Source organism: Nannobrachium achirus (genome assembly GCF_963921795.1).
Source record: "Nannobrachium achirus genome assembly, chromosome: 5".
NCBI lineage: Eukaryota > Metazoa > Chordata > Actinopteri > Myctophiformes > Myctophidae > Nannobrachium > Nannobrachium achirus.
In genome coordinates, this window is record NC_137814.1 from 26,526,258 (window position 1) to 26,551,431 (window position 25,174).

General features: G+C 41.5%; 2 protein-coding genes across 3 annotated transcripts in view; both read right to left on the reverse strand.

Annotated features, from left to right (window-relative positions):
- Positions 1 to 1,198, reverse strand: part of LOC308285869 (nuclear receptor ROR-beta-like) — a 22,159-nt gene extending 20,961 nt beyond the window's left edge. Inside the window, exon 1 of the mRNA XM_080726757.1 lies at positions 728 to 1,198. Coding sequence (XP_080582883.1) covers positions 728 to 734 — 7 coding nt within the window. The 5' untranslated portion in view covers positions 735 to 1,198. The remainder of the gene's footprint in view (positions 1 to 727) is intronic.
- The window catches only part of LOC308285878 (histone H1-like), a gene marked incomplete at both ends in the record, with an annotated part of 500,380 nt that overhangs the window by 267,908 nt on the left and 207,298 nt on the right, over positions 1 to 25,174 (reverse strand). The gene's annotated exons all lie outside the window — the stretch shown is intronic.

A 25,174-nucleotide genomic window follows, 5' to 3' on the forward strand; every position in this document is an offset into this window, starting at 1 on the left:
TGTTGCAATCACCCGCCAAATTCCAAATTATATCTTGATTACATAATTACACTTTTAGCTAACTCAGTGCTCGCCCCTCCCTCTCCTCTCGACATTGCATAACTCCAAATGAATCCCCGGGAGCCGAAATTCTTCACTGTGCAGATGCAGAGTCCCAGCCAGGTGCCACAGAGACTGACTGACACTTCTGCCAGTCCAAACTGACTGACATGCATCAGCGTTTGACTAATAATACAGCAGTTATTCTAAAACTATTTTGTTTTGCATTTATCCTATGCATGCATTACTTAAGTTAAGACCAATTAGGACCCGCATAACTCTGAGAGTGTTTGGGTTCCATTTGCACACCATCTGAATGAGTTACAGATCTGTAAAGATTCCACCGTCCTATAAACAATCGGAGAATATAGCTTGGAACCCCCTGGATATGCATTATTATCCATTGGCCAAATTGGATTTCATACCATGGCATGGTTGCACTCTTGCATGCATATTAGTGCATGCAATGCATGTATGTTGTCTGTCTACTCTGTCTGTCTGTCTGTCTGTCTGTCTGTCTGTCTGTCTGTCTGTCTGTCTGTCTGTCTGCTCCAGGCAGCTATAATCCACTCATGAGGGATTAACAGGGGGGGAGGAAAAGACGCACAAAAAAACGCATGTGCATTCCACACAAGACAACACAAAATAACACAACACAAGTCAAGCTTACGTTATTATCACAACTTACCTCTCATTTTGTTTAGCTTCTGTTGAGATGACACTTCCAAAAAAGAACTCGACTACATGTGTTTAAACATTCATACAACCGAATAACAAAAAGACAACTGGAGCCAGTCAGTCAGTGTCAACTGGCGTTCCGAATATAGAAACTTCCCTCCAACGGTGGGTAAACAACACGTCAAAAAAATGAACCCAACCGACAAAACAGGCGTTATTATTTCCCTTTTTTATCGTTCGACAAAGTCAGGAGAAGGAGAGATCAAAATGGATAAAGCCTCTCGCCTCGATCGCATGTTAAACCATGGAGATGATATAATTCTTGGAATAAATATCTTTTTGCGTTGCTCCAGTCCTCTGAGTTCTCTCTCTCCCACGGTGCTTGCTGTTGCTTGGAGTTTTTTTTGGATCCCCCTCCTCCTTGTGTGTGTGAGTGCACCAGTGCTGGCTGTAGGTCCCACACTGCTTTGCTTTCCGCTCAGTCTACCCTGCTAACCTACTTTTCCTCTCTCAGAGCGTGGTGGACCCTCTCACATGATCTCACACACTGTGCCGTACGCGCGTGCGTGCGTTCCCGAGTGCGCGCTCCCCCTGGCGCTCTCCAGTGCGCGGAGAGCGCGCGCTCGGGAGCGAGTTTAAGGAGGAGACTTGTGAACCTATAGAACGATGACGAATATATTCTTTTCCTTCTCCTTCTGGAAATGATTTACAGAATATAGGTGTACGCGTTTCTCTCTTGAATCTCTTTTTGCCTTTTGTTCACAGATGGTTGTTGACAGACAGAATCATTATGAAACCTGTCTGTGTACCATAAATGCTATTGCATTGATTTATTCCATCAACACTTTCCGGAGCAGTGGTTCCCAAACTTTTTAGCTCGAGACCCAAAAGAGAAATTAGACGTTTGCCCAGGACTTAAACTTGTGAAAACATTAGATCTACAAGCTCACAACGCGTTGCTTCACGCCTCACTTATAGGCTAGGGCCTAGGCCATGTTTACTTTCCGAGTTGCATTAATTTATCATTGAGGATTTTGATGTGTAAAATGCACATTTATGATGACAAAATGATTAATTTGATTTCAAAGAATAAATAAATAAGGGTAGAATACGTAATCAACGCATGGCAGACTCTTTGTTTGAGTTGAAAATGAACATTTTGTCATACCGAAAAGCTTTTTTCCAAATTTGTCAAAAGGTTTCAAAGAAAGCTGCAGGTGTGAGGTGTGAGTTTGTAGATCGTCTATTTCAGCTATTTGTCGTATAAGGAGTGTAGGGCTATGGTTGTCGGAAAAACACAGGTGTATGCGTGTGCATAGGGGGTCTCATCTTTTGTCTGATGCAAGGACACACTACTGTTCCAGACACAATGGAACCTAAAGAGTGGAAAACTGCAACTTTAATGGATGACAGAATGGCTGTGTAATGGAGAGGCAGCCAGCCAGCAGCAACCTGCACTGTTGAGACAACTCCCTCCCCAAACTGCAGCCAGCCAGCCAGCACCTGCAGTGTATTGAACCAACTCCCCATAGTGCAGCCAGCCAGCAGCAACCTGCACTGGGTTGTGCAGCCGGTCACCAGCACTTTCGCCTATAACAATTTCGCCTACACGCATTTGGTCTTTTCACGTGGCTTTTTCACCTTGGAGGAGAGACTTTTCACCAGGCCGTTCTGGTCGATTCACCGCTGTTGAAGAGCCATTTTGCCTACCCTCAGACTTTGCTTGCCAGTGGGGTGGTGTTACCTGTCAAACAACGGTGACGGCTATCCTATGCAATGCCACTCCATAGAAATCACATTAATACAGATAGAAGTTAGAAGAACTATTGGAATCCTTAAGGGCTTTGCACAGGGCAAAAAGTCAGCCCGGTCCTCCTAAAGCACAATGTTATTTCTCTCTGGTGCGTCCTCTCTGAGGCGCATGCAGAGAGCACAGACAGTCTGTGCTCTGTGGGCAGCTCAGAGCGCCAGTGGCGTCTGTTAAAAAAAAGCTAAGGTATGGCAACATGACTGGTGTGACACCAGTCATGTTGCCATACCTTAGCAACAGGCACCATGAAAAGTACATTTTATTATGTCCCCCTGTAGGCACGTTATGACAGCTGCCATAGCTTGCCATACCCAATTGACGCCTCTGAAGAGCGCACCACTCACGCAGCAAAGACAGAAGAAATGCTGGGCTTGTATTGTAGTTTGATAAAAGCTAATGAATGCCGTTTTACCCACCTACAGCCCCCGTCAGTCACTGTTTAATACATTTTTGTGTCGGCGCTCCTTCGCTTAAGCCTACAATCAATCAAACAACTCTGTGACTCCCTTTTTTGCCGGTCTTTCAATCCGTTTATAGGCGCAGTTTATAAAAACGCATGAAGAGAATTGCACGCACATCCGTGGCCCAGGTGCTAGACAAGCAGAATCATGAACTAAGGACAAGTAGAGTCTGCACACTGGTTATGCTCCATAAAGTTTATTGCTCGTCAACGTTAATAAACGGAAATAAAAGTAATACAGTAAAAAAAAAAATACAAATACTAAACGGTCACTTCAACAAAATGGTCACTTTCTGAACTGAATATGGAACCATGGACAGCTAGGCGAAATGGCTCTTCAACGGCAGTGAAACGGCCAGATAGGTTAGGTGAAAACACTCACCTCCACGGCAAAAGTGCCCCGCGAAAAGACCTGGTGAAAATGTTATAGGCGATTATGCCTGACACCGTGCAGCCAACTCCCTCCCCACACTGTGGGTGAATCCCAGTAGGATTTCTTCACCAGGACATAGTCAGTTGATTTGCCGTTGACAGTATAATGTTAACTGGTTCATTAAATTCATGGTAACAAATGCCTGAAGAAGGTTGTGTGTGACCGAAACCCTACTTTAGTAAATTATCCTAGGTGTACTGTATGAAGTGGTGGTGTGCGAATTAAGTAAAATCTGCACATGGCTTAACGACAACAAATTATCAATTCACCAGGGAAAAACTGAGTCCATCCTCTTTGGATCAAATCATAACCTCAAAAAAGTCGATAACTTCACAATCAAAGTGGGTGACAAGGTCATAACACGAAAAAACAAAATATCCTACTTAGGATGTATCCTCGAAGCTAATCTTTCCAGCGAAAAGATGACTGTAATAAATAAAATCAACCAACGAAGCCCCCGATGGTCAATTTCAACACACTGAAGACCATAGCTGGTGCAATAATCCAGCCCCTCTTTGACTACGGAGGTCCACGTATGGTATCGTGACGCCCCACAAGCCCTAAACAAACTAATTAAGGTCCTGCCTTTTTGATTGATTGATTGAAGAATTTATTAGAAGTTTGCAATAGAAAAAAGTACAGTTTCATGACAGTACAAATCACTGGTACAAGGTCAACTAAAAGGAGATCCTAGAAAGTTGTGGCTTATTTCCACAGGAACCACACTTTAAGTATCTCATATAACATTGAAAGACAGACGGACAGAACATAGTACTTTATCTAGGATAATATCAGTTTCAAAAGCATAACATCAAATACAAAGGCAGAAAAAAAGGGTGGGGGGAGCATGGGGGCTTAGTCTATTTACAAGTCACGGGTAGCAACCGCCTGAAGGTGACTTTTCATACCAGTTTTGAAGGAGGCTAGGGATTTGCTCTCCTTTAAGGCTTGTGGAAGGGCGTTCCACATGTTGATGGTATAGCAGGAGAACGAGTTAGAGCCTTGTTTAGTGTTAAATCTACGTTGATGATGATTAGTGGAGCTGCCTCTGATGTTGTGATTGTGAACATCCTTGACCTTTAAGAAGTAGTTTGACAGGTACATGGGTATCTTGGAGGTGTAGTGTATCTTATACACCAGGCCCATTTCATGATGCTGTACTCTGTCAGCTACTTTGAGCCACCCCACGCTTTCGTGGTGATAATCGGTAAGGTGGGTCTGAGGAGGAAGACCAAGCACAACCCTAATTAGTTTGTTCTGGGCTGTTTGGAGCTTTAACTTTAAGGCAGCTGGGGCGTCACGATACCAGACAAGGACTCCGTAATCAATGAGGGGCCCAATAAGAGCACCTCTAGTGTCTTTCGAGATTTAATATTGATCAGCGGGGCAACCCTTTGCAAGAAACTAATTCGTTGATTGACTTTATTGATTACCTTGGTAGTAATTTTTTCACTGGATAGGTTAGCCTCCAGGATGCAACCCAGGTAGCAGATGTGTTTTTGGAGCGGTGAAATCGCTCCCAATAGACAGGTATGTCTGTGGCTGGCTGGCTATGTGGCTGGCTGGCTGGCTGGCTGGCTGGCTGGCTGGGTATGTCTGTAGCCTGGCAATACCTTGAGTGGCCACACAAGTTAAAGGAGGGGCGCTGTTGTGCAGGCACAAACACACACACACACACACACACACACACACACACACACACACACAGATTCACCGCTCCACTTCGAACCGAGGTTTGATTTTTTTCTTTCTATCACAGTGTCACCAATTGTGAAGTTCTCAACTAGGCTAAGTTTCTGACTAGATCCGAAGAGGATACATTCAGTTTTACCTATAGGTGAATTGAGAGTCTGTTGTCATTGAGCCAGGTGATCATGTTTAGTTCACAGTTAAGGGCCTTTTCAACCTGCAATATGTCTCTGCCTGAGACTAGGAGAGCCGAGTCGTCCGCGAACAGAAACAGTTTGCAGTCACAAGCAGATGACATGTCGTTTACGTATATTAAGAACAACAGTGGTCCTAGTATACTCCCTTGAGGTACACAGTTTACTGGGAGGGGGGGGGGGGGCAGGGTTCCGTTGACTTCCACCATCTGTTCCCTCCCCACCAAGTAAGAGTGCAGCCATCTCACTGCTGTGCTGTCAAGACCAATAGCTTTGAGTTTTTCAATCAGAATAGAATGATCGACGGTGTCAAATGCCTTCTGGAGGTCCAGCATGACCATGCCGCAATATTTGCCATCGTGAATTTCACGTTTGATGTAATCATTCAAATAGATGAGGCATATATCTGTGGAATGGGAGTCTCTGAAGCCAGACTGGAACTCGTAGATAAGTTTATTCTCTTCAAGATATTTAGTTGCCAGGGTCAAGTTTACTGCCTTTTTTGTCCTGGGGGCCATAACCCTGCTTGATAGATAGATTAATAATAAATCTATCTAACCTTCCCTATCAGACTCACCTCACCGCTACTCACCAGTTAAGAGTGGGGTGGCTCAGAGTAGATGACAGAGTACAGCAACTTGCAATGGGCCTGGTGTACAAGATACACTACACCACTAAGATACCTATGTACCTGGCAAAATACTTTAAAAACGTTAAGGATGTCCACAATTACAACACCAGAGGCAGCGCCACAGATCACGTTCAACCGAGAGTCACCTCAAAGAAAGGGTCAAACACGTTCTTCTGCTATACCACAAAAATGTGGCCAGCCGTTCGCAACTGGTAAAAACAAACCTTCAAACATGTTCCCAAATGTTTCAAACATGTTCCCAAATGTTTCAAACTATTTTAAATGTGTTTTAAACGAGTGTAATTAGAAGAAGAGCTTGTAGATGTTTTATTTTCACTGCAGAGCTTGTAAATCAGCTATTTTACTGTAGCTTTCTTTCTGTATATGGGTGGGTGACGTGACGTAACGTTTTCGCTGTCCTCGGTGTCAAACATGTATAAATAAAAAATATATTTGTCAAAAACCTTCTGAATATTGTGCAGGACATTAAGCTTTATGTGAACTTACTCAAGATTAAAACATTTCATTCCTCATTTCTTCAGAATCTTCAACCAAACATGGCAAAACTCATATGGTGTGACTGTCCTGACCTTGTTTCTCAAAGTGGGAACTTGAATAAAACTAAGAAAAAGAATTGCTAAAAATCATTTGAAAATGAATTTAGGCTAAAAAAAATGTCTATTTTGAGCCTATATCTTTTCAAAGTCAAAGCATAATGTTTTCAGTCATTTCTGATCAAAAACATTTTGTCCCCCAACCCAAAATCATTTGGTGTGACACTAGTTTGGAAAAATTAAACAGGCAATTATTTGGACACCTATTGGCTAGAGAGGTCCTTCTTCTGTAAGGCTATTCAGCACTCCCAGCACAACTGCAAGACAGGTGTCTGAGGTGAGTTATGATTTTAACATTTTCATGAAATGCCATCTTGTTGAAACGTTGACAAACTCACCATTCTGGATGTCTTTTGGTGTGACACCTTTTCTTTAAAAAAGCTTAAGTTATTTGAAGTTTTGGTCATATTTCCATGTAGATCTAGGCTGCTTTGTTATAGCTAGCATGCTGTTAGCATGCTAATGTGTACATAGTAGCCTCAAGGTAAACCTAAATGGAGAAAACAGTAATATGGTGTGACACTTAATCATATGGTGTGACATGTCTGCTTGTCACGCCATATGACTTGATTGTCACACCATATGATTTATACTGTATTTAACTACAGATATAACAATAAATAACAAAGTTCCATGTTTCTTTTGTACATTTAAACATTTGTTTTAAACATTTTTACATAAAATGTAATTTAGCTTCATTCAGTGATACTTCAAATTCATCAGACAGAGCAGAAACCCCTTCACAGAAACCTTAACATATTGTTTCAATCTAAACAATATTTTCTCTTTGTCTTAAACTATACATTCCATTTTCTTTTGTCAGCTGGAAAATGACAAGTGCTGAGAGAACGAGAAAGTACAGGGAGAAACTAAACAATGACCCAGCAAGGAGAGAGGAGCCAAAGGGGCGAGACTGCATTTTCTAAGAAGAGCAGGAGGTTGTCTGTGGCATAGCAGAACCACAACAAGGCAGCCGGTTTGCTACCCTCACCAAATACGACTGGCTGATGTACAATACAGTCTAAATGTATAATCTAATCTGATCTAATACTTTTGTACTTTCACTCACTGGACTGGACAGTGGACAGTGTTAAGGTAGGACCCGAGACAAAACTAGCGAAAATAGCTGATCTACAAGCTCTCAACACGTTGTGCTGCGAGAGCTTGTAGATCAGCTATTTTTGGAGTTGTGGAGATGTGGTGTAATGTCATGATTCCTAATTACATTTGTTCAACACAAAATGCTGTGTTCAAGTTCAGGAGACTTCGGAAAAAAGCAATTTACCTGAATGCTGAGTTCTGTTTCCACTAATTGGTGTTAATAAAATGTTGCCTTGGCTCCAAGTGTGGCTATGCGCCTTATTGTCTCTTTAGGATCCTTCTGCCGTGGGCCGGCAGAAGACTTAGGTGTGTGTAGCATTCCTGTGCACATCCTCATCATCCATCTACTACTACAATTCTTTCTTATCCCATGTTAAAGCCCTACAATAATATCCTGTTCAGAAATATTAAGGCCATGTTATCCTGGGTAATTGTTTAATCAATCAGTAAAGTTCAGTACTCACTAATAGGTAGGTTAAGCACAGTTTGCTTTGACACATGAAGATATGATCATACGGTGTGACACTAAATCATTTGGTGTGACATTCCAAATAGTGAAAAATCATACCTTTATTAATGATTAAACCAAAAAAATGTTTATGCATTACATAGAGAATATTATCAGGAAGAGTCACAAATATTTGTGTAATTTTAGAGAAAGTTTTGACAGAATACATTTAAAATATGTTGTAAGATCATGAACATGGGCCTCACACAGAGTGTCGATTATGAAAAAAACATACAGATATAATTAATTTTCAAAAAACTATAGTGGATCACTGGTTAGTTATGATAAAGGACTTTGATAAAGTGAGTAACTTAAGAAAGATGTACTCCATTTTCATTTTATGAACAATTATTTTCATGTCACACCATATGACGATTTTAGGCATAAGTACAACAAACTGCTGAATAAAGTCTGATTCCAATAAAATATCTAAAAACAAAATGTATTTCCATAAGGTTGAGAGTGAGTAGAACAAAAGTAAATAACTTTTATGCCTGCAATTTAAAGTTTTTTTAAAAACACATTTTTTGGGGCGTCACGTCACTGACCCATATAACAGGACTTACTGTAAGTGGGTTACAGTGTAGATCAAACAATGTTTTTCTCGTTGACTTTGTTGTTGTGGTAAATAAATGAGGTGATATGACGATGTGACAAACATGGTGATCATGTTGCAATGAGTCGTTGCCGGAGGAGGAGGTAATCCATCTGTATGAGCCTGAGCCAAATGCCTGGCTTGGCGATAAACTATTCATACACACATATGCACACATAGCCTATATACTGTATATATATATCGTTGCTGTCGGGCAGAAACCTCCTAGCTATAGCTCCATATTCTAACTTTTTGTGTAGCCTATTTTCGTATAATGCCGTACTTGATCCTACTGCATCTACATACACAAAAGCAAGTATTGTATATTAGTCTTTCCCCCAAAGGACCCCAATTGGAAACAAGCCATATACCGGTAGGCTTTCTTGGGTTTAAAATCCTCTTAGCAGACCTTGTATTGAACTGCAGTTTAGGGGAGAGCGGGGTAAACTGAGACACTTTTTACATTTTCTCCCCTAGAGGCGAACTAAAAGATATATCAGTAAAAATATACACATTTCCCAGTAATTTGGGATGTTTCCTAACAATGGAAGTTATCAGAACATATTCAAGACAAAAGGCAGAGAAAATATGATTGTTTTAAAAAAAGTGGTCTTGTGTCTCAGTTTACCCCAGGACCGGGGTAAACTGAGACAGACCAGAGAAATCAACGGGGTAAAGTGATCCACTCACTTTTTTCACTTTAAAACTACCATAAAAACACAAAAACCCGGTTAACCGGGTTAAATATGCGCAATACAAAAATGTACATAGCAGACATTCTTTTAATAGGCTTTGTCCTGTCATTTCCACCCATGTGTCAAATAATGTGACACATGGGCAGAAGGAAAAAACTAAAAACCCTATAAAAAATGTATAGAAGGGTTTACCAAACTTTCCTCAGTTGATCCTTATGTAATTCTTCCTGTAGAATCTATTTCTGCAAAGTATATTGTTGTATTGTGCATAACTAATGAAATAATTCGCATATTTAGTCAAATATGCTAATTATCTCATTAATTATGCACAATACAAAGAAATATATATCAAAAATGGATTCTACAGGGGAAAATACATAAGAATCAATTGAGACTAGTTTGGTACACCCTTTAATTAGGTTTTTACAGCTTTCTCCCTGTCTTTCATGTTAAGGATAGTCTCACTTTACCCCGAAGCAATTGTCTCACTTTACCCCACAGCCACATTTTGGGAAAAGGGATATTTTTATCAATTCAGGGTAATCTTCAGCTAGCATCTATCACATGGATTTATAAGTTGGTAGTTCATCAACATGTATGATATAAAATGTTCTCCCTGCATCAATTTGCTTTGACACAACAGCTGATTATGTTGACAGCAAGAAAATTTACTTTTACATGCAAAAAACACATTTTTGTGAAAAAAGCATGTTTTCTACAGCACTATCAGGTCTCTCTTTTCATGACAAGTGGGAAATTCAAGGGGCTTGAAAATATAATGGTCACATGGCCACAAATGTGTTCCATTGCCAAGATAAATGGAGCGTCTCAGTTTACCCGGTGTCTCAGTTTACCCCGCTCTCCCCTACTGTGTTTTCTTTTTTCTTTTTCTTTTAATAATAAAGTATTCATTCAATCAAGCAGATCCACAAGCTCGATATAGAGGCAGGCAAGAAGCGACACGTTTTGAGCTTGTAGATCTGCTGCTTTTGCTAGATTTAGAATTTGAATCCTGAAAAGTAACAGTTCGGGACATAACAGGTTTCCACCCGACAGAGATAGAGATATATAGACAGTGCACTAGCACTCATCACCATTTGGAGCCCTGTACGTTTTAATGCAGGGTAAGCGCTTGGTTGGATATAATGTTCTCTGGATGCATATTTATAGCAGCTTCCTAATTATGGTGCTTGGAACTGTATGTGACATCCAGACATTATGATCCAGAGCATAATATGAGTGCTTCTTTACGTTGCATGGAAAATGTAGGCTACTGTAGCAAATATACAGACTAGCTGAAGTGGACACACTTATTATATCTGAGCTGTTTTCAAGCCCTTTTTAATAACGTCTTGTCGTCTTCATAGTAACGATGTGAGCTTTATCCCAGTGTGTTTTGCATTTTATTTGTATAGTGCTTAGTATTGTATAGGCTATTATATGTATATTACTGATATATTGAGTACAATGGACCACAATGGAAACAAGCCCCCTTGGGTCTGTGTTATCCTTTTAGAATAACCTTTAAATGGGATGTATGAATTATGAAATGTCATAAGGTCAGAAGAAAGAAAGAAAGAAAGAAAGAAAGAAAGAAAGAAAGAAAGAAAGAAAGAAAGAAAAGGGAGGTTATTCATTAATAAATTATAACGTCTGATTTTACTATATATCTATATTATTATTAAATGTAATAGTAAATAATAACATCCACTTTTTTGCATTCAGTGTGTGTGTGTGTGTGTGTGTGTGTGTGTGTGTGTGTGTGTGTGTGTGTGTGTGTGTGTTTGCGTGCGCGCGCGTGCATGCGCTGTGTGCATGTGTGTGTACTGTAAGTGTTCAGGACAGTGTGAGTACAGTAAGTAGGGGTTGGTGATGCAATGTTCCTCTGGCAGTGATGTTATGAAACAGCTAGAAGTCAGATTACTGTAAAGTAGGTTAGTGGAGCACACACTCACACACTGCATAGTTACTACACTCTCTCTCTCTCTCTCTCTCTCTCTCTCTCTCTCTCTCTCTCTCTCTCTCTCTCTCTCTCTCTTTCTTTCTCTCTCTCGCTCTCTCTCTCTCTCTCTCTCTCTCTCTCTCTCTCTCTCTCTCTCTCTCTCTCTCTCTCTCAGTTTTTTCTCATGTTCTCAGCATATGCTGCTGTTTCTAAATCAACGTCTCTCTTTGTCTGTCTCTGTCTCTCTCACACACACAAATACACACACACACACACACACACACACACACACACACACACACACACACACACACACACTGGCTGAATGCAAAAAAGACGTTATGATATTAGGATTTTCTATGACATTTAATATAGTCAAAGTAATAATCTCTGCTTTCTCTTCTTTCTTTCTTTCTTTCTTTCTTTCTTTCTTTCTTTCTTTCTTGTATACGGGGTGTAGGCAGCCCTCATGCCTTCATGTCCTATCTGTTCTTCATCTCTCTCTCTCTCTCTCTCTCTCTCTCTCTCTCTCTCTCTCTCTCTCTCTCTCTCTCTCTCTCTCTCTCTCTCTCTGCAGGCCCCTCTGTTTTCTGTCTCCCCTGACAACAGCGGTGTGACCCTTTGACCCCTATAGACTCGGAGCCTTATGTAACTCAGCAGCTCCACGGCAGAGACGGAAGAGGAAGAGGAGGAGGAGGAAGGGGTGTGTGTGTGTGTGTGTGTGTGTGTGTGTGTGTGTGTGTGTGTGTGTGTGTGTGTGTGTGTGTGTGTGTGTGTGTGTGTGTGTGTGTCGTCCAAGCATGGCAGACAGGAAACAGTGTACACAGACGTTTCCAAGTCCAACGACAACAGAGAGAGGAAAGGGAGGGAATTCGGGGGGCCAGATCGAAGTGCGCCAAGCTTAATGTATACCTCATCGCACGACGGTGTCACACGCCTAAAATGGCCCATCCATTTAATCTATGGATTTATAGATTGGCTATTTTCGGCGAGCGATTGTCAACGTGTAAAGGATGCACAGCCTCTTCCTTATACTTCCTTCACAGGTCTTGATACTAATAAAGGTTCCGTTCCATTCACAAAGTCAGGGTGCAGATATTGTTGCCTGTTGGCTCCCAGTGGGTCTCACAGTGGGGTTCCGTGAGGGGGTTCCAAATGGCCCCTTAAGGGTGTGCAACTCTGAGAGTGTACAAACGGAACCATTCCTTAGGAACGTGCAGAGAATGTTAGAGAGGCAGGGGCTGACATTTCTAAAAGGGCCTTTTGGTGAAAATATTGAAAATAGCAGACCTCCAAGCTCACAACGCGTCGCAGCTGGAGGTTGGCTATTTTCAGTACCACAGATACCACACTAAACTAAACATAAAAAAGGCAATACTGGAGATGTGGCATACAGTACACTTTTTCTACACAGAGAGGGCATTACTTTCAACATAAGACGCTGCATTCAAGTTCAGGAGAGTTTGGACAAGGCAATTCTCTTGAATGCTGCCGTATGGCATGGAAAGAGTGCATTTGCATTTCTTTCACCATAGTGAAAACTGCATTCATAGTCTGGAGAGGGCACTTTTTACAGGACAATAAAGGGGCAGGGGCTCAAGCCCCCTTTGATGTCTATGTATGCACGTGCCTGCCATTCCTTTTGTACAACATATTTTAAAAGACCTGTGAAGGAAGTAAGGAAGAGGCCCAGTTCCTTTCTAATATGTCTGCTGTGCAGAGTCTATCGATGAATCAAGAGGAGTCTGAGACAATATTCTGGGTGGTGAAGGATATCGTCGAGTGGAAACCTTGTCCGCAACCGTTAGTTTTGTATTTGTGCGACACTTTTGTATGATGAAGTATAGGACTTTAATTTATGAAAAACATACAAATGTGAAACTTGGAGACGCAGGTTTCTGCCTGACAGTTAATGTACATGATGATGTCATTGTGGGAGCACATGGGCTCAGAGTCAGACCATAGTTTAGCCAGGAACACTCACGTCAAAGTAGATTAACCATTTATTGCAACATATGGAAAACAGTTAAACTTGGCGTTAAACGGCTCCGCTTTCGTAGATGTTCCCTATTTTGTCCAAGCAGCTTGCTATAGGCAAAATCGGGGAACGTTATATAAGCAAAACCCCCATAGGGATACAATATCAGTACAATAGCCAGTACATTGACATATTGGCTTGAATCAGCAGACATAAATCACAAGTATTTGAGCCTATGCCAGACTCTGATCAAAAGGTGGAGGCCGTATTTAAAGAAGCCTCCCTTACAGAGCGTGAGTTCTGACTGGAGTATACAGTGTGACATAATGACCAGCAGAGCTGTGAATGAGGAATAGGAAAAGGAACTGACTGACAGCTGAGGTGAACAAGACTCTTGTGTCCTGCATAAACTAACGCTAAAGCTTCATATTCTAGCTGCTAAAAGGACAAGCTGAACCATAATGAATGACTGAACAAACCTTTATGTCTTACCTCAGGTACTTCCATTCCTCTGAGAGGCGGGATAAACTGGTACTTATTATTATATATTTTTTTGCAGTGCTCCCGGAACAGGAGCTATAGCTCCTACATCTGGCTTTGTCCGGTCAGAGCCCAAAGGGAAAACACATTAAAATGCTTAAGTAAATTGAAGCACAGCCTTCAAAAACAGATCTGGCCTACATTCTGACACAAATGGTTGTCACAAAAAGCCTCATCCCAAATTAGCCAAATGGCAGGACGCTTAATTACATCAAAAATACATCAGGCCTAGGTATGGCCTACATCCTTTCACAAAGAATGTTTTGTCTGGGGAAACGTGTTCTAAAATGTCAGGGTCGTCTCAAAGTTTCTTGTGCACCGTTGACCAATGTTCGCAGGACACGTTGTGATTGGCTAGTTGGACGCTTGATGAAATTAACTCATAAATAGCACCCCTCACCTCGCAATAGGTGCACAAAACGTCCAATCATGAAAGATTTCCGGGCCAGATGTAGGCTCTGAAACCTGGCTTACATCTGGCCTAGATCTGGCCTATACATTCTGAAACAAATAGCTCAATGTTTTTTGAACGTCCAATCACGATTGAAGATAACAATTTTATCACTATGACATCACAACATAAATAGCACTGCTCACTTCAAACTAGGTGTGATTTTATTTAAAGCTATTGCTGGAATGCACCCTGCGTATATTTTGTTAAAAATCCACTTGGCCTAGACAGTTCGCCCTCCTGGCCCCCAAACTGTGGAATAAACTCCCTGTTGCACTTATAGTGGGGTTCCTTGTACATGTAATTTTTTGTTTTCATTTTCAATTCGTGTTAAAGTTTATTTTTCACTTCCAATTTGTAGATTATGGTCTATAGAACAATTTTGGTTTGAGTGTCAAGACACCAGATTGAAGAAAAACATATTTTTTACCCTATTAACACAAATAACCAAAATCGTAATTAAGATTTTTTTTACATGTCTTAATCTTCCCACAATTGCTGTGTAATATATATTTTCTATTGCTATATCAAGTCAATACTGTGTGAGGAATCAACTGGAGTCAAATATTTGTTTAGAATATTCTGATATTTCACACAAATTAGACAATAACATGGTTATTACACTCAACATCAACACTACAGTTACATTTGTTCTAACTGTACCACAATATAGTTTACATTACTGCAGGTGATCAAGTCCACCACATTGGAAACAGTACACCAATGGAAGAAGACCATGAGGAAGCTGACACTCGTGTCCTAGTACATCTTCACCATGCCCTCCAAACATTATCACTTGGGATGGTGCATACTGGAGACACAGATGTTGTTGTAGTGCTTCTGTCTAATTTCAATCACATCCATGCTCTGAATCCGGCTGCGGAAATCTGGATCTCCTTCAAAGCTGGAAAGACTACTAGGATGATCTCCTTAAATACCATCACCACAAACCTGGTCATGACAACATGCAAGGGCATGGCTCTCTTCCATGCATTCACTGGCTCAGACAGCACATTGTCTTTCAAATTCAAGGGTAAGCGATCCTGCTGCAAGATGATGCACAAAGTGCCATTCCTCATGGAGAAATTTCCAACCCTCGTCGACACCCCATATAAAGCATCTCCAAGGCTGAAAGAAGTGGCAGCAAACTTTGTCTGTAGGCTGTTGTACACTGACGACTCAAATGAGGGCAATGATGTTGATCGTGTCCGAATGGCACAATTCTCGCAGAAAACCAGGGACATGGAGAGAATTCCCCCAACTAGGGATGCGTTGGATCAACATCTGAATAGGAGCATCTTCCAAGCAAGCGTCTGGACAACAGCCCATATCATATGTATGTATCTGCAATATGTGTATTGTAGTACTATGTAAATTCAACTAATGAATTAAATCATTCATTCATTCATTCATTCATTCATTCATTCATTCCATGATGCCCGTCCACAGTCCTACTGATTTTGGGTGGAAGGAAGAGGACGGCAAGCTGCTTCCCATTTGGACCACTCTGCCCCTCGCCAAGGACATATTGAAGCTTGATGTGAAGTGCACTTGTAAAAGTCCCTGTATGCCAACCTGCACTCGGTGCAGTTGCATGAAGGCAAAATTTAAATGCACACGTCTTTGCAAATGTACTTGTGAGAACTAGCTAGACCAGAGCAGACTGTATATTAGATTAGAATATGTATTCTTTGTTAAAATATTGTTCTAGTAGTTGTTAAAGCCAATGGTGCTAAAATGTAACTGTATTGTTGATGTTGAGTGTAATAACCATGTTATTGTCTAATTTGTGTGAAAAATCAGAATATGCAAAACAAATATTTGACTCCAGTTGATTCGTCAGTCACACAGTTTTGACTTGATATAGCAATAGATAAATATATTGCACAAGCAATTGTGGGAAAATTAAGACATGTAAAAAAATCTTAATTCTGATTTTGGTTATTTGTGTTAATAGGGTAAAAAAATATATTTTTCTTCAATCTGGTGTCTTGACACTCGAACCAAAATTGTTCTATAGACCATAATCTACAAATTGGAAGTGAAAAATAAACTTTAACACAAATTTGAAATGACTGAGTGTCCAGGCACCCCACTATTAGAACTATACAGACTCACTCCCTAGCTTCCGCTGTGAACTGAAGACTCACCTCAGACTCCACCTAAACCCATAGCACTACTGTAACACTCGCCAACCCTTGATGACCATACATGAAAGCTAGATTGTTATATGCATTTGTTGTATTGTTGTTGATGTATTGACATATTATCTTTCTTATTGTATTCATGTACAATGCTACCTGCTTATTGTAAATCGCTCTGGATTAAAATTGTCTGCTAAATGCCTAAATTGTAAATTGTGCGTCAGCGGCCCAACGCCAAACTGACTGTGCCATCATTTGGTCAGTTCAGAGCAATGGTCCTAAATGGTTGCACCTATTTTAATTGAGTTATTCTGTTTTGATTGACTGTAATTTAATCTGTAAAGTGTAATGTAATGGATGTAATGGATTTGGATTGTGTCTATTTTGTAACCTCGGCTACATTGGAAATGAGGGCTTGACCTTCAACTATACTCCCGACTCAGAGTATGAATAAAGATGATGATGATGATGATGATGATGATGATGACTTACCACACCGGATAGAGATACTATTTGTAAATATGTAGATAAATTAATGTTTGTATTGATCTCTCTCTCGTTTCTCCTTCTTCTTTCTTCCCTTTCTCTTTATATGCAATCAACAAAAACAATGGAGCTTGTTGCGCACAAACTAATTTCACCCACTTTCTTTACACCTGTAAACCTGTGATGTGATAATACAAATGTAAAGATTATGATTCTGATTGTGACAGATACGCAACAGGGAGGGAGGGGCCCAAAAGGGGGCTGGCAGGGGCCTGTACTGTACAGTATGTTCTTCTCACGCAGAGCAAGCCGTTCCAAAAGGCACATAAAGCAATATGAATGTGATATGATACTGCAGATCCCAGGGGGGAGCAGGGCCGATGACATGACCCCATCTGCACCTCACAGCTTCCTGGGTTAACGTTTCAGATGAAATTTCATCTCAAACCGTTTTCACAATAACTGTACTTTAAGGATCTCTTTCTATCCTAGTTTTTTTTTTGTGTTGGGAGGGAGTGTTTACACACACCCTCTTAGAACAGGCCTGAGGGGCATAAAACTAAACCAGGTGAGGTGAGCTCCTTGGGGACTATCAGGTTCCAGGAGAATGGGAAACACGTTTCCCTTTGCAACGCTTGCAGAATTCAATTTATCTTTGTTTACGCCAGGTTTAGTGTGCCGTGATGCCAGTCCAGGGGTGCCTCCGAATACTTAGATAATATTTGGAATTCATCAATATCACTACATCAATACCACTTCTCTATGCTTAGTAAAAAACAGTCCTGATTTGCACTGTACTCGATGAGTTCTTTTTCCATCTACGGTCAACTCTCTTCACCAAAAATAGCAGATCTGCAAGCTCACAACGCGTCACAACGTGTTGTGAGCTTTTATATTGTCTATTTTTGGTGAACCTTCCCCCCTGAATTGGGATACTGGGGTTCAAGTGGTTATAAACATCAAGTATATATAAAATAAAATAAAAGCCACCGAGTCATGTTAGTTGTTCTTTGAACATCTTTAGTTCACCTATGTTGGAAAGAAGGCATGGTGCCTCAGTGAACATGTACAGTATAGGCTATAGCAGGGGTCTTCAAAGTTTTTCAGGTCAACAACCCCTTAGCTGAGAGTCAGATGAAACCTTTCATACATTTCATCGACAGCTCCATTATCATTGTCTATCTGTTTTTGAGCGGTGGTCACACCACTCCTATACGTAGTAGCTATGAGTGTATGTGTGTCTGTCTGTATGTAGCCTGCAATACCGTTGCTGACCACACACACACACACACACACACACACACACACAAACACACACACGTTAAGGTAGGGGTGCTGTTGAGCAGGCCAGGCACACTCACACACATGCATGCACGCACACATGCACGCAGCCTCCACCGCTCAGTTCACACAGGTGTGATTTTTAGTCTATTTTAGATATTTAACCATTTAACCACTTCCCCTTCCCCTTCAATAATTAGTAAACACCTTTGGCTTTGCACTTTGTTTTCCTCCCTTTTCCCCTCCACATTATACTATTCTAATGTTCCACTCAGATTATGGATGCTAAGTGTTGTATTGATGATTGGGGGACGCTTTTTTAACACTTCACATGCACAATGTGAATTAAGGGTTGTTTTACATCGATGCATGTCCGTGTTAGCCATATTTCAGCTATTTTCAGAATTTAATTTATTTTTGAAAATAATAATAAACAATGTAACGGTTTTTAACAAGGTTTCCACTTGACAACAATATGTACAGAATGTCCCTGAACGAGCTCGCAAAGCACTCCACCGATCAGCTCCAAAAGTCAAACTGTAAAGAATTGCACATCTCTCGCAGTTCGTACAGAGCAGCATTGTATTTCATGTATTTATAAGGCCTTGTGTGGTAAGCTTCCTTTGTATCTATCCTCACTTTTAGAACCAAAGATTACTGGACATTCGACACGGTTATAGACACACATTAGATAAATCAGTCCACGAATGAACAGTGAACAAGGAAAGAGTGCTTTCATTCATTATGCTCCACACAAATAGAACAAACTTCAGGGCTCTCTGAAACTGGTTCAATTGGTCCCCATAGACATGCTGTAGGGTGCTTCTTGAGCAGGGACGTGCAGAGAATGTTAGAGAGGCAGGGGCTGGTATAAATATTTAAAATAGCAGACCTCCAAGCTCACAACACATCGAGCTTGGAGGTCAGCTTACTCGGCTATTTTCGGTACTTGATACCACACTAAATGAAGCATTAAAAAAGGCAATACTGGAGATGTGGCGTACAGCATGGATTACCCTGTGACGGCAATTCTTTCAACATAAGATGCTGCATTCAATTCAGGAGAGTTTGGACAAGGCAATTCTCTTGAATGCTACCTTTTTTGGGCATTTGCATTTCTTTCACCATAGTAAAAACTGCATTCATGGTCTGGAGAGGGCACTTTTTACAGACGGGTAAAAGGGAAGGGGCTCAAGCCCCCTTTGATGTCTATGTGTGCACGTGTCTGTTCTTGAGGACACATTACACGTGACAGCACCTGTGTCATGTAACCTAGCCTCGGTACACCCAGGTTTTTATTTTCATTCACGTTACACGTAAGCCTATATTTATTTGCACCTGTGATCTGTTTTCATGTAGTTCAAATGCTTGTTATTGAATGTATTTTCATTATGTACCAATTGTATTTTATAACTGTACTTGTTTCCATATTGCATGCTGTAATCAGGGCGTCCTTGAAAAAGAGAGCTTGCTCTCAATAATGGGCTTCCCTGAATAAATAAAGGAGAAATAATGGTTTTTAACAAGGTTTCCACTTGACAACAATGTACAGAATGTCCCTGAACGAGCTCGAAAAGCACTCCACCGATCAGCTCCAAAAGTCAAACTGTAAAGAATTGCACATCTCTCGCAGTTCGTACAGAGCAGCATTGTATTTCATGTATTTATAAGGCCTTGTGTGGTAAGCTTCCTTTGTATCTATCCTCGCTTTTAGAACCAAAGATTACTGGACATTCGACACGGTTACAGACACACATTAGATAAATCAGTCCACGAATGAACAGCGAACAAGGAAAGAGCGCTTTCATTCATTGCTCCACACAAATGGAACAAACTTCAGGGCTCTCTGAAACTGGTTCAATTGGTCCCCATAGACATGCTTGCTGTAGGGTGCTTCTTGAGCAGGGACGTGCAGAGAATGTTAGAGAGGCAGGGGCTGAAATTTCTAAAAGGGCCTTTTAGTATAAATATTTAAAATAGCAGACCTCCAAGCTCACGACACATTGAGCTTGGAGGTCGGCTATTTTCAGTACTTGATACCACACTAAACGAAGCATTAAAAATCACACTTGTGTGAACTGAGCGGTGGAGGCTGTGTGTGTGTGTGTGTGTGTGTGTGTGTGTGTGTGTGTGTGCGTGTGTGTGTGTGTGTGTGTGTGTGTGTGTGTGTGTGTGTGTGTGTGTGTGTGTGTGTGTGTGTGTGTGTGTGTGTGTGTGTGCGTGCGTGCGTGCGTGTGTGAATGTGATCGTGAGTGTGAGTGTGAGTGTGTCTGGCTTGAACAACAGCGCCCCTCCCTTAACATGTGTGGTCAGAAAAGGTATTGCAGGCTACATACACAGACAGACAGACAGACAGACAGACAGACAGACAGACACGCACGCATACCCACACACACGGCCACGTATACAGGAGACGGTGTGACCACCGCTCAAAAAAGGCAATACTGGAGATGTGGCGTACAGCATGGATTACACGGCAATTCTTTCAACATATTGTTGCTGCATTCAATTCAGGAGAGTTTGGACAAGGCAATTCTCTTGAATGCTACCTTTTTTGGGCATTTGCATTTCTTTCACCATAGTAAAAACTGCATTCATGGTCTGGAGAGGGCACTTTTTACAGACGGGTAAAAGGGAAGGGGCTCAAGCCCCCTTTGATGTCTATGTGTGCACATGCCTTTTCTTGAGGACACATTACACAGTGACTGCACCTGTGTCATGTAACCTAGCCTCGCTACACCCAGGCTTTTATTTTCATTCGCGTTACACGTAAGCCTATATTTATTTGCACCTGTGATCTGTTTTCATGTCGTTCAAATGCTTGTTATTGAATGTCTTTTCATTATGTACCAATTGTATTTTGTAACTGTACTTGTTTCCATATTGCATGCTGTAATCAGGGCGTCCTTGAAAAAGAGAGCTTGCTCTCAATAATGGGCTTCCCTGAATAAATAAAGGAGAAATAAAGGAAGAGCCTATCTTGTTCCGGGTGCCTCTCTCTCTCTCTCTCTCTCTCTCTCTCTCTCTCTCTCTCTCTCTCTCTCTCTGACCTTGTCTGTGACCCGTGGGGAGGAGGCCCCGGTAGAGGTGGTCCCCCATGTGATTCCTCCTGGTGCCATTCATAGCATTCCTGTGTGGACGCCGTCCAGGAACCTTTTCCTGCCGTATACTGCCAGCGCCCATGTCTGATTCAGGACCAGTGTTGCCATGTCTGCTTATTCTGGCTTGTTTTTTTTCTGTGAAGCTTGTAAATGTTGGTATAGTTGCATTTTTGATGGGCTTGTTTCGAAAGTGTATAGTTGCTTATTGTAGCTTGTTTCCTAATGTTGTTTAAGCCTGCATGTGGTTCTCAAACAATTTGTTGGTCAAGATTCAATGTATCCTCTGACTAAGCAGTCAGACTCCTATCTCAATGGAAAATATTTCAGCGCTTACATAGTGCAGCTTTAAACTGAAATGATATTGATGAATTCCAAATATTATCAAAGTATTCTGCAGCATCCCTGGACTTGCGCCACGGCACCACCAGTGTTTTTTCTCTGTGTATAGTGATCAGTGTTGCCATGTCTGCTTATTAGCCTTTGGACTTTGCCTTTGTAAATATTGGTTATTTGCAGGTTGCATTTTTCTTTTCTGTTTTTTTCTTCTTTTTTTAAGCATTTTAAGTATTTCTAAAGTGTAGTTCCTTGTTTGGGCTTGCTTCCTAAATGTTGTTAAACCAGTGGTTCTCAAACATTTTCATGTCAAGGAGCCCCAAATTAATATGTACTTGGTGCCAAGGAACCTCATACAAGATTTGAGTTTTTACCAAAATATTCCACATTTCCCCCTTTTTCCCCCAAGATTTTTTAAATGCATTTAGCCAATAGTGCGTATTTGCCCTATAGTCGCTTCTTTTGGGCTTGTTTTCATCGACCCGGTTGACTCCTCGCTAACATCACTGTTATTGATTTTAGTGTGTGTGTGTGTGTGTGTGGGGGGGGGGGGGGGTCTTGTGAAAAAGACATCACTGTTACTGATGCTAGTGAGTCTTGTGAAGAAGACATCAAGCAGCCTTGTGACTCTACAGCAGGCATGAATGTGATGAAGAAGACCCTCCTTCGCATCAAAGAACCTTGTGTGGTTGATCTGCTACTAACTGCAACTTATTGGCTGCACATGCTTCCAGTAGCCCCCTCCCCCCCGTCCTTCTACTTTACCAGCATCTGACCAGCATTGCCAGATTGTGCGAGAGAAATAAGTAGACAGGTCTATGAAACAAGCCCAATAGAAGCGACTATAATAACAGGCCACATGAAGCAATTTAAACCTACTGTATATGCAGCGGCTTTTTGAAAATAGCAGATCTACAAGTGTTGCATTGCGGCGCGATGTGAGCTTGTAGATCTGCCATTTTCAAACAAATCTTGAGAAAAAAGCAAAACATTTTGAATATTCTTCGAAACATTTTAACAACACAACCCTTATACCCTGCTCAACATATTTTCAGATGTGGGGGTCTGCGGAAAAATACATATTAATGTGGGGGTCCATGACATGAAAACAAGACCTAAAAAGCCCTAAAACCGCAACCACCAATAATTTACAAGCAATTTGACAGAAAAACAAGCCCAAAGTCGCTGTGATAACCAAACATGGCAACACTGCGTTTGACCCTCGACAACATTCCACTGTAGATCCTGAATTTAAGCTGCAGCGCCGATGGCACGCACCCAAAATAGCAGCTCTATAAGATCACCACGTGTGGTGATCGTGATGTGTTGTGAGTTTGTAGATCGGATGTTTTCGATGCGCGCGACTCGATGTGCAACCGAGTATAAATCAGGCATAACTTCCCACACAGACGTTCACATGAGATCACACATGCAGCAGCAGGGTTGTGATGGCCATGCCAATTATACAAGCATTCCTGTTTTATCTTGAGTTCATGAAAAGTTGACTTTTTTAATACTGTTACATTATTTTACGCACGCACGCACGCACGCACGCACGCACGTGCACGCACACACACACACACACACACACACACACACACACACACACACACACACACACACACACACACACACACACACACACGCACGCACACACACACACACACAGGACTGTTTGGAAGTTCTGTTTGGAAATGTACTTATAACTATAAGTATCAATACCACTACTCTGTTACAATTAAAGGCTGCCCATATCTGTGTGCCTGGTTACAGACAGGGATCTCCATATATGGGCATACAAGGGATTATATGTATGATGTCAATGTCATAGCATCATAGGACTTTCACATAACGAATAACAGAATCTCACAGCATATCTCCATACAGTATGGATCTCCATATATGGGTACCAGGGGTCTCCATAGGCCTATGGGTAACTGGTCTGATATATACATCACTGGCCAGATGGCCAAGACATGGCGCGACATCGCCCTTTAGGGAGAGGTCACTTGTAGCCATTAGGTGTCTTACTGGTAATACTTACTGGTAATGTTACTTTACACACCACTGCTGGGATTAAATCAGAGCCCTGCTCTGCTATCTACAGAGCTGTAATCCCCTCTTTCCCGTTTCTCTCACTGCAAATTCCACCCCCACAACCACGCACGCACGCACGCACGCACGCACGCACGCACGCACGCACGCACGCACGGTGAGGATATCAACATTCCATAGAACGGCAATTATATGGGTGCCGTATTCTTTTTGTAACTATAAAGCAAACATATTTTCTTGTAGGGCCAGGAAAACGTTTAGTCCCCATAAGTATAGACAAACTCTCTCTCACACACACACACACACACACACACACACACACACACACACACACACACACACACACACACACACACACACACACACACACACACGCACACACGTGTACGTCTAAAATGTGACCTAACCTGCTTAGCACTGCTCATTGACGTACACACTGGCACACCCACTCACATTATGTGAAAGTACATTGGCTCATCATGCGCGTGGTCAAGTACACGCAGCCACGCACGAGCGCGGGTCGCATGCATGCTAGAACACAAATCTTGTTATACTGTAACAGCGTCCATCCTAACTGGCCTTGCACATTGACAGCATCTGTGATATATAGCCTTTTCTTTTATCATTAAGGACACACAGCAACTTTATATCACAACAAATACTGTTGTGATCCTTGGATTTGGCATGTTGTAAATGGTGTGTCCTTGAAATGACTGCTTGTTCGTTTTGAGATACACTTAATATTCTGGCAAACAGATAGCCTACCAAATAGCAGCCATGGGCGCAAATAGTATAGCCGGGGGTCTGACCCCATTTTGCATAGTAAACGCTGGTTCAAATAACCACCGGGTCCCAAATAAAAGCCGGGGCTATTATTTGTAGGGGGCCTATTATTTGCAGTTTCTGCAGCCTAATTTTGGGTCCACTCGGGCTATTATTTGCAGTTTATTCAGTCTAATTGGAACAATTATTTGGTGATATACAGTAGATAGAGCAGATCAGAATGTTTGAATGTTTGTGAACAAACGTGTATTTCCAGGTAGAATGTCTATGGACCTTTCACAGTGTTGAATACAGTAAAGTGTATTTAATGATTTTAGAAGAATAAGGTTTTAAAAAAAGCGTATTTCTTCATATTCTTTTTTTCCCCCCTGCCTACATTATGCCCAAAATAGGGACACCACACATGGTTAATGTTGATAATGGTGCTATAATGTGCTCCGGTGCTCTGAGTGGAATGTAATAACTGTACAGTACAGGAAGGCCTTTCCTTAATGGCCACCATCATCAACACATCATGAAGGTGTTGATATGACTCAGAGATGGGTTATAAAACATGTTTAAGGTACATGCCGTTCAGAACACGCACACACACACACACGCGCGCACACACACACACACACACACACACACACA